The following is a 10645-nucleotide window of genomic DNA, read 5'->3' on the forward strand; positions in this document are numbered from 1 at the left end:
TTAACTGACAAGCCTGAGCTAATTGGTTAACCATTATGGTTACATGCAGGTTCCCGGTATGCACACGGAGCTGTCTTAAAAGTCGGCTCTCCACGCATATCGGTTTCTGGAGAGCCGATTGCTGCCCCACATGTAACCATATAACCACTGACCTTTTCAGTGGCTAGACCATTTCTTAATTTAACTCATTTTAACATCCCTACTAGGGGAGTAGCTAACAGCACTGGGAGCCCAGCGCTGGGAGCATCTTTACACTGGCGCTTCACAGTGCTGTAACTTGTTGCACTTGGGGAAGGGGTTCACACACTTGAGTGAGAAAGTTACAGTGCAGTAACTTGCCAGGGTATACAAGCCCTTAGATGCTTCCAGCAGTCCTCTTGAGTAAGATGTCAATGGAGAACAGAGAACTTGGATTACCTCATTCCCCACCCTTAATAGGATTTGCCTAAGGTAGGAATGCTTTGTCTCCCAAATCTGACTCCCCCTTTCCTTATTGTGGAAAAGTACAGAAACCAAGATGGATGTTGCAGAGCTTGTAGCCATTTCTTGCAGGCTGATCCTTATGCTAACAGGAAAATCAAGTTCTTGCACAGCTCATTGTCTCTTGCTGATGGGCCATTAGCTCTGTCTGGCTTCTTCATTGTCATACCTGATGGGCTGGTGGTAGGCTTTTCCGAACATGAACATATTGATAAATCCACAGTCAATATTCCTAACTTCAGATACAGAAATGATACATGCATACAAATAGGATAAACACATTCAGTAACTCACCACCTTTCCAATGATATTTTGCATAAAACATATTCCAGTTATGTCATTCATATTAAGAATATGGAATGCCCCATCACAAGAATATTATTAAGAAACTGTCAAACATTTTACCAGTGAGCCATCCACTCTGAAGCAGCGATGAACTGAGTGGCAGTACTATGTCCTCTTTCCAGGAGAATCCTGGCCCCTCCTTGCACAGCCATTTTCTGATGCTGTTAAAATGTGCAATTAAACTAAATGTTGATCTCATGACCTTGTTTAGCATTTGTTCATTACTGTCCTTACTTATTTGTGGTCTACTTTTTCAGCTCCATATATGAGACTGTTATTAGGGGTTCCACAAAATCCTTTTGAGTTTAAAAGGGTTCTGTGGCCAAATAAAATTGGGAAAAACTGATTTAGTGGGTCGTCACTAGACCCACTAAACTAGTGGTCAACCAGTAGATCGGGAACTACTAGTAGATCTTGAAGCCTCTGACAGGTGATACCAATTGGTTTGGCCAGAAAGCTTTCAAGCTCTGGTACATCAGTTGCCCCTTCACCCACTGTCATGCTGCTCCTGCCCTCTGCTTTGGAGCTGCTTCCTGGAAGCCTCCAGCTTGCTGTGCACGGTGTGGGAGGGAGAAGAGGCAGAGCTTTGATGTCAGAGGGTACGTCTAGACTACATGGCTCCGTCAACAGAGCCATGTAAAGTAGTTTACTTGGCATAGTCAAAGAAGCGGGGATTTAAATAATCCCCCCTTCATTAAAATAAAAATGGCCGCTGTGCTGAGCCGACGATCAGCTGATCCGGCACAGTGCTGCAGTCTAGATGTGGCTCAGTCGACAAGGGAAGCCTTTGTCGATCGCTCCGGTAAACCTTGATTCACGAGGCATACCGGAGCGGTCGACAAAGGCTTCCCTTGTCGACCGCTCTGCGTCTAGACTGCCATGCTGTGCCGGATCAGCTGATCGTCGGCACAGTGCGGCAGCCATTTTCATTTTAATGAAGCGGGGATTATTTAAATCCCCACTTCTTTGACAATGCCGAGTAAACTACTTTACATGGCTCCGTCGACGGAGCCATGTAGTCTTGACGTACCTGGAGTGTCCTCCCTTGCCCCTACTCAATCTCCACACAGAGAAAAGGGAATGGAGGGAGTTGGCAATGCAAATCTCTGTCACCCCCACATGCTGTGTGTGCGTCAGTCATTCTCACAAACACACACTGTTCTTCACTCTCATCTCCCAACCCAACACATACGCGGGGCTTGTTGTTATTACTTTTACTGTTTGCAAACTGGGTTATTTTTTCTTTTGGACTGGTCTGTGCATTTCATAATTTGTATTTCTCTCACACTTAAATGTAATTCTTTGAGTAGTGAGTTCTAAAATGCCTAACTTGTCCTGGCTAGAGTAATTATCCCTGTGGTCATTGCTGCACCTGGAAGTGGCTGGCATATCCCTGCAGCCCCTGAAAAAGGCAGAGCAGGGGGTCTCCACATGCTGTTCTTGCCTGCAGACACCACTCCTGCAGCTCCCATTGATCAATAATGGGGAATCGTGGCCAGTAGAAGCTGTGGGCTCAGTGCCAGTAGATGAAAGGCAGCACATGGAGCCATGGAGTCATTGCTGTCCAGCCAGCTGCTTATAGGAGTGGCACAGGGCCAGAGCAGGAGTAAACCTGCCTTAACTCCACTGCTCCACCACCCGGAACCCATCTCAGTTAAACGGTGTCCAACCAGAGCCTGCATCCTGAACCCCTGTCCCAGCCCTACACCCAACCTCCTGCCCCAGACATGAGTCCATCTGTTCCCAAACTCCTTCTTGGACCCCACTCCTCTGCCCTGGGCTAAGCCCGGAGCCCCTCCCACACACTGAAACCCTTGGCCTAAGACCAGAGCCTGCACCCCAACCCTTTACCCAGCCTGGTGCAAGTGAGGGAGGATGGGGGAAGAAGGGAGATGGAGTGAGCAGGGTAAGGCCTCAAAGAAGGGGTGGAAAGGAAATGGGGCAGGAGTATTTGGTTTTGAGGTAGATCTTACATTGCTCTTAAATTGAAAAAATGAGCTTGTGGTTAAAAAGGTTGGAGACCACTGCACTAAACTGATTCCTGGGGGATCAATCAGCATTCCCCCGGTAAATGTAGCCGCAACCATAGTATTTGTGCAAATGCAGTCTCTATTCAGTGTTGATTCTACTTTCTTCCTCCTAACAGCCAACTCCCAAACTTCACTCTCTATTCTCTTTCTCCTCTGTCTGCAGGGATCTGAAGTTGGATAACTTGCTCTTAGATGCTGAGGGCTTTGTGAAAATTGCAGATTTTGGGCTGTGTAAGGAAGGTGAGCAATTTGGGATGGTGCTGAGATTGAACTATCAGCCTTGCTTGAGAAATTGAGGACGTAGGGTTTGGTAACATGTTCACAAACACAGCTAATGGGATTCCTGAGCTAATCCAACTGTGCTTAATTCCACTTAAAAGAAATCCCATCTGACCTCAATAAAGTTAGGAGCAGTTCCTGTTCCTTCTCTCTGGGTAATTTATGGTTTATAATGCACTTGACTTTTTAGAGGAGCCAGGATGTACCATCATACAGACCTGTTTTCCTGCAGAGGGCCTTGTCCTTGCTATATAGTCTTATGATAATTGTGACTGCAGGAAGTTTCTTTGCCTTGTTTAAATAAACAATGTCTTTCACATTCTTTGTGCCTCACCTTAGAAATACTAAAAAGACAAGGTGCTGGAGTCCTTCCTGCATAGATGCCGACTTCCCCTGTAGCTGGGGGGACTGGACACCTCCCACCTCCATGCCAGACCTCACCCTCAACTCTGTCCCTGCCCTCTCCAAAGTGCTCCCCCTCCTTCCAAGGGCCTCCTGAACAGACTCTGGAAGGGAGGGGGAACAGTTAATTAGTAGGTCTGCTGGTGGGAGGGAAGTGCTGGGTGAGAGGAGAAAGCTGGCTGCTGAACATCCACTAATTTTTCTATATGGCTGCTCCAGCCCCAAACACCCATGGAGTTGGCACATATACCTTAGTGAAGACTCCATGCTTCCTCAAGGTGCATGGAACATGGGTGGGCAAGAACAAGGTCAGCAGCAGATCCCACTTGGATTAATGTATTAATGCCAATTCTCCTCTTTTTGTGCACCTGTCTCTGCCATCCTCAGCCATGTTGTTCATGATCCAGTATCGCCATCTTTTTGAGGGTTCTGCCCATCTCTGCTGTCGTCACCTACATTGTCTGTGGGGTTCCAGAAAATGTGATGAAGCATAACCAACTTGGCATGTGTGTAGTGTATTCATAAAGAAATTTTCTCCACAGGCATGGGTTTTGGGGACTGCACTAAGACTTTCTGTGGCACCCCTGAATTTCTGGCTCCAGAAGTCTTGACAGACACCTCATACACCCGGGTAGTGGACTGGTGGGGGCTAGGTGTGCTCATTTTCGAGATGCTTATTGGTGAGGTAAGATTATTTTCCTTTGGGACAAAGGAGAGGTGGGCCTCACCACATAACATGCGTGGTCATGGGATGGGTGTATCTAACTGCTCTTAATTTATGAGTGAATAAAAGTATATCTTTATGGTCACCTTGCATTCAAAGTATGATTTCTCTAATTACTTTTGTGGTGATTTGAAGTCAGCCTAACATTCTCCATTCTATTCTCTCCAATAATGGTCAAGTTTTCCTCATTCAAAGCACTTGCCAAACACTAGCTAAACCTTTCAAAACTCTGAATTATTATTATCCTCATCTTGTGACAAACAATAGGATACAGATACTATGTAAGTCTGATAATAACATGTCTTCACTACAGTCTCCATTCCCTGGAGATAATGAAGAGGAGGTCTTTGACAGCATTGTCAATGAAGAGGTCCGCTATCCGCAATTCCTTTCTTCTGAGGCACGATCCATACTCCACAAGGTACTGCAATGTAATTTCCCTGGAAGCCAGGATACTGACAGGCTTTACTCAGGCCTCAGCAAAAGTAGTGTCAGAGAGAGATTCTTCTAAATAGATGGTATTTCCGTGTGTGTGTGTGTGGTCTTCCGTAAGTGTCCACATATCCTACAGGGAGCCCTTAAAATCCACACACACCTACTCTTTCATCTCTTAATTTCTCATTCTTGACACTTCAATACAGGCAGTCCCCGGGTTACGTACAAGATAGGGACTGTAGTTTTGTTCTTAAGTTGAATCTGTATGTAAGTCGGAACTGGCGTCCAGATTCAGCCGCTGCTGAAACTGACCGCCAGTTCTGACTTACATACAGAATCAACTTAAGAACCCCAAGCGTCCCCAAGTCAGCTGCTGCTGAAACTGATCAGCAGCTGATTCCAGGAAGCCCGGGGCAGAGCAACTGTGCCTCGGGCTTCCTGTAGTCAGCGCTGGTCAGTTTCAGCAGCGGCTAAATCAGGACGCCTGGGGCAGAGCAGCTGGGGTGCTGCTGGGTTGCTCCAGTAGCGCCGCTCCTCGGCACTACTGGACCAACCCAGCAGCACCCCATCTGCTCTGCCCCAGGCGTCCTGATTCAGCCGCTGCTGAAACTGACCAGCAGCGGCTGAATCAGGACCAGAGCAGCTGGGGTGCTGCTGGGTTGGACCAGTAGCGCCCAGAGCGGCGCTGCGGGACCAACCGGCAGCACCCCAGCTGCTCTGCAACAGGCGTCCGGAGAAAAGGCTAGTCTGCTGGAGGGGGGGGGGGCGTACTAGCTGCGCCCCCCCCCATCCCAGCAGACCAGGAAGACACAGGCGGCAGAACGAGACGCACCGCAGTCCCGCCGCCTGGGTCCTCCGCGGCTTTGCTCCCCGTCTCCCTGGTCTGCTGGAGACCAGCAGACCAGGGAGACGGGGAGCAAAGCCTCTGAGGACGCCGGCAGCGGGACAGCCGCGGGGCGTCTGGGCTGTCCCACTGCCGGCTTCTCCCACGGCTTTGCAAAGCCTCGGGGAAGCCGGCAGCGGAGTAGCCCAGGCGCGCCTGAGGTGCCCCGCTGCCCGAGCCCCCCCGCGGCTTTGCAAAGCCTCGGGGAAGCCGGCAGCAGAGCAGCCCAGGCGTGCCTGGGCTGCCTCGCTGCCCGAGGCCCCCCGCGGCTTTGCAAAGCTGCGGGGGGGCTCGGGCAGCGAGGCAGCCCAGGTGCGCCTGGACTGCTCCGCTGCTGGCTTCTCCGCGGCTTTGCAAAGCCGTGGGGGGGCTCGGGGGGCTCGGGCAGCCCGGGCGCCCCTGGGCTGCCCGAGCCCCTCCGCGGCTTTGCTCTGCGTCTTCCTGGTCTGCAGACCAGGGAGACGCAGAGAAAGCCCCAGAGTACACGGGCAGCAGGACCGCGAGGTCCCGCAGTCCGTGTACTCTGGGGCAGCCCCGTTCGTAACTGCGGATCCGACGTAAGTCGGATCTGACGTAAGTCGGGGACTGCCTGTACATACATGTCATCTGTATAGCCATTGAGGATTAAGCCAGGTTTCGACTGGAGTCTATCCTGCCAATTCTGAAATGGACAGACATTAAATGACTTGAGGGTGGGGATGTCAGACTCATTCTGTGGATAGGGCTGAATTCCATTTTTAATTATTTGCAGATCATTTTTGATTATCAGTGGCCAATTGGGTTCTATGTGTGGCTCAAGCACAGGGTTGCAATTTCCACTGATTTCCTTCCTTGTAGTATTTTTCCTGCCAGTATTACTAAAGTGTCACACAGGTAAAGCAAAGGCACGTGAAGTGAGGTGTGTGCTGATTGCACAGAATATTGACAGTGAGAGCCCTCTGCATCCAATCAAAGTGCTGCTATGGTTCAGTCAGCATACCCCACAAATTCTAGGTATGCAAGTACAGTTAGCAAAACTATCCTATCCTGGGAGACCGTCCTGGTTATGACAGTCTTTCAGCCCACTGAGATGAAGGGTCACTCATGCGGCCCACTCACTAGCATAGGCTGCCCATCACTGGTGTGTTTGATTACATAGAATCCACAGTGGATTCACCCCATTAATATAAATGGGTGGTTTATAATGAACTAGAATTTAGTGCTGACTGGTTATGACCCTGCAATGAAGGGAGAAAGTGGAAGAGCCAGGACGATTACTCCTGTTTCCAAACTGGAATATTGTTCATGTCCCTACTTGTTTCATGTGTTGAATGTGTCTATTGGTCTTTCCTGTAGCTTCTCCAGAAATGTCCAGAACGTCGCCTTGGGGCAGGAGAAAGGGATGCAGAGGAGATTAAAACTCAGCCCTTTTTCAGGGTAAGAGCTTGTGCTCCTCTATGCACATAAGTCTGAGTTGAAGGAGAGCTATTTGTATAGAAACAAACTTGCCTGTTTCTTTTGGTAAAAAAATGAGAATCTTAATAGCACACATGGTCACTATAGCCAAACATTTGTCTCCATAACAAGTTTTCAGAACATCTTGATCTAAAACTGTTAGGTTTCCAGACATAGGATCTTTATTTCAATATGTGGTGCTCTAAAATGAATCTTAAATGTTCCCAACCTCTTAATTTCAGGGATCCAATCAAACATCTCCCCTATAGCATGGAAATTCTCTTGATGTGAATAGACGGATGCAGGCACCATCATACAGATTCTCTGTCTGGCAAGCACCATCTCTGAATTTGGGAGGAAGGATAATGCAATTAGAATATAAATTTGAACTGTCCATGTCTTCATGAAGGAATATGGAAAGGGTGCTATAATCTATACGTTGCCAAGGAAGGCCACTGAGAACTAACACTTTGAATACTGAAACCATCTGTATAACACAATTGAGCGCTCTCAGTATCCAGGGCTATCCTGCCATAAATGCTAATATTTATAAAGAGTTATGCCAAAATATTCCTTTGGATAGATCCTATACAGAGCACTGCTTAATGGTCTTCTGATAAGAACATATGGTTTGGTTTTTTTTCCTCTGTTGAATAACAGTCTGAGCAGTTGAAAAGCAGCCTTAGATTTCATGGAAGACTGGTTTAGAGTCATCTCCCTATTTCCTATGGTGCACCTCACTTTGATTATATTGGCTCTCCTTCTCTTTTTCTAGCCTTGTAGAAATCAGGTATGTTGCAGCTGATCTGAAAGGGAGGAAGAAAACAACACACTTTCCTATCTACTGTCTCACAATTTATTGGTCAGTTCTTAGTACCAATATGGTTTTGTAATTTCCTCTATTTACAGGTGATTGACTGGGATGCTTTGTTTGCCAGAGAACTGAAGCCCCCTTTCGTGCCTTCCTTAAAAGCTCCCACTGACATTAGCAACTTTGATGAAGAGTTTACCTCCCAGAAGCCAATCCTGACTCCTCCAGATGAGATTCCTGTCCTCTCCTCTGAGGAACAAGCTGCCTTTAAGGACTTTGACTTTGTCTCCAGACACCTTCTGGAAGTCTGATTGCAATCCTGTAAGCCATGGATGATTTAGACCCTGAGAGATCCTAGAGGGACTTGACACTGACTATGGAAGGTCAGCTTAATAATGGACATACGATTATTCATTGCTCTGGTAGTATTACATATTTTAGAAAGCAGACTATTCTGCAAGCTGGTTGCTCTACTATATTGTGCACATGGTAGTAGGGAGAGAACTACGGGATGTGATTTTTAGGAAAGTTCAAGCTTGCTAGCTGCGTTTTTAAAAAAGTACCTGGCTGTACTCGGGCCACCATTAGATATCAGTGGGCACTCACAATTTAAACAGAATTTAATTTAGCAATGTATCTGAATGAAATAGAGCCTTCCCTCCTCCCCGGACAAACTCCTCCTACCTCTGTAGTGGGATCTTGCAGGCTGCTTAGCTTTCTCAGCACCAGAACAGCAGCAAAAGAACTGGCACACTATGGGTATGTCTGAACTACATCCCTCTTTCGAAAGAGGGATGTAAATTAGACATACCGAAATTGCAAACGAAGCCGGGATTTAAATTTCCCGTGCTTCATTTGCATAATTGCGTCACGGCGTTTTTTTGAAAAATGCTATTTCGAAAGTGAAACCGCGATCTAGACACGGTTCTTTCACAAAGAAAAGACTTTTTCGAAAGATCCAAAATGAGGTTTACAGGATCTTTCAAAACAGGCTTTTCTTTTCGAAAGAACTGCGTCTAGACCGCAATTTCACTTTTGAAATAGCATTTTTTGAGGGGGAAAAAGATGCTGTGATGCAATTATGCAAATGAAGCATGGGAAAGTCAAATCCCAGCTTAATTTGCAATTCTGAATGTCTAACTTATATCCCTCTTTTGAAAGAGGGATGTAGTCTAGACACAGCCTATTTCTTCTTTGCAAGGCATTTAAGCGCAGTTTGGGGGGTGTTGTGGCTTAGTATGTGACCAGAATGATGAAGTTTGAATTTGAAAACTGTCCAGACATTATAAGCAGAGATCTTAACCTTGCTATGTAGAAAAAACAAATTATTTCCACTATCCTGCTACGAGTAAATCTTAATTCCTGTCTTTAGTAAAAACTGGACAAATTGTACACATATGGTTTATGGTAAGTTAAAGAGACTCTCTCTTCTGATCAGGGCTGTTAATGGGAGGTACTAAAAGGGGGAAGTTGTCCTGGGGCCTGCTGATTTAAAAGGGTCTGGGCCTCTGAGTAGCAGCTACCATTCCTACTGCAGCAGCAGCCCGGAACTCTGGGGCCTTTAAATTGCCACCGGAGTCCCGCTCAGCACAGTCCAGGCAGCGCGGGCTGAGGCACAACACAGTCTGGTGATGCTGATGGCTGGCTGACATTAATGTCACCTCTTTAACCCGAGGCCCTGCCCCTTTCAAGGGGTTGAGCTGAAACAACCCCTTCCTCCTCCTCCCCTCCCAGGCAGGGCCCAGCAAAATCTGTTGCCAGCCCTGCTTCTGATGAAATTTTGTTTTTCACCCCCCATGCTTTTTAGAACATCTCAGGAGCAGGGAGATCTTCTGTTTAACAGAGAGAATGTTTTTTCTCTCTAACTAATGTTAATACTTTTTCCCCTTTCCTTCTTCCTTCCATAAGAGTCTCTTGTGTCTGCAGCTGCTTGGCTATGTCCTGTTTATATTGCCTTTACTGGGGCTATGTATGTCACTTTAAAGATTGCACTCAGGCTATTTCTACACAGTTTATATTTACTTTATGTATGTACTGTATCTTTCTCAATATAAAATATTGTGAATGCTGGAAAAATTAAAAAAATATTGATTGAAACAACTCTTGACTAGAAAACAGCCTAAATATAGAATAATGGTATCAAGACCAACTTTATTTGGTATTCAAAATGCAGAAGTGTGTGTCTGTATAAAGAAATTAAGTGGGTGTGAGGTTTTTATAGTAGCAATGCTGTAGTTGGTATTTATAATTACTATTTACACATTAAGTTCTGACTGTGAAACTATTTTGCAGAGTATTGTTGCCTCCCTCCAACTAGCTCTTATGACTAGCAAGTCAAAAATAGTAACTGTTTTAAGTGAGAAGTATGAGGATGACTCATTCATAAGCTACTGGGGAAATAACGTGGTTGCAACTTTGAAAGTGCAAATTTGACTGCCACACATTTATGGTTGTTACTATGTATATGGAACAGCACTTTTGCTTGTGGTTTTGGCTAGTGGGCTAGAGAAGAAATATCCCTTATGAAGGTTTGAAAAAGCTACATCAATATGTTACCTTTAGCCTTTACGTACAGGGATAGACAGCACTATATACCAATGAAGGATTGTGGTGTTCCTGAAGATGGGATCTGGGCATAACCAGAGAGGAGTCCCCATTAAATCAAGATTAGCTGATGCACTCAAGGAGTTACCTAGGGTAAGAGCATTAGTGTACGTCTGTTTGTGGAAGAAAAACAGCCCCCACTTATCTTTGCTCACCCAGTCTTGCACTTATTGGCTGTGTCTACATTGTCATCCCTTTCCGGAAAAGGGATGCTAATG

At 46.4% G+C, this 10645-nt stretch overlaps 1 protein-coding gene across 4 annotated transcripts in view; it reads left to right on the top strand.

The window, feature by feature from the left end:
• PKN3 (protein kinase N3) overlaps positions 1-10582 on the top strand; it is a 47559-nt gene extending 36977 nt beyond the window's left edge. For 3 of the 4 annotated variants that reach the window (XM_075906033.1, XM_075906035.1, XM_075906034.1), the window contains 5 exons: positions 3019-3095; positions 4079-4221; positions 4574-4681; positions 6914-6994; positions 7922-8714. In XM_075906033.1, the coding sequence (XP_075762148.1) occupies positions 3019-3095; positions 4079-4221; positions 4574-4681; positions 6914-6994; positions 7922-8134 (622 nt within the window). In that variant the 3' untranslated portion in view covers positions 8135-8714. Of the gene's footprint in view, positions 1-3018; positions 3096-4078; positions 4222-4573; positions 4682-6913; positions 6995-7921; positions 8715-10398 lie in introns of those variants that run through there. The other variant, XR_012897256.1, reaches the window with a different exon arrangement.
• Positions 10583-10645: the final 63 nt, after the last annotated feature.

This window comes from Pelodiscus sinensis, chromosome 22 (genome assembly GCF_049634645.1).
Source record: "Pelodiscus sinensis isolate JC-2024 chromosome 22, ASM4963464v1, whole genome shotgun sequence".
NCBI classification, from domain to species: Eukaryota; Metazoa; Chordata; order Testudines; family Trionychidae; genus Pelodiscus; species Pelodiscus sinensis.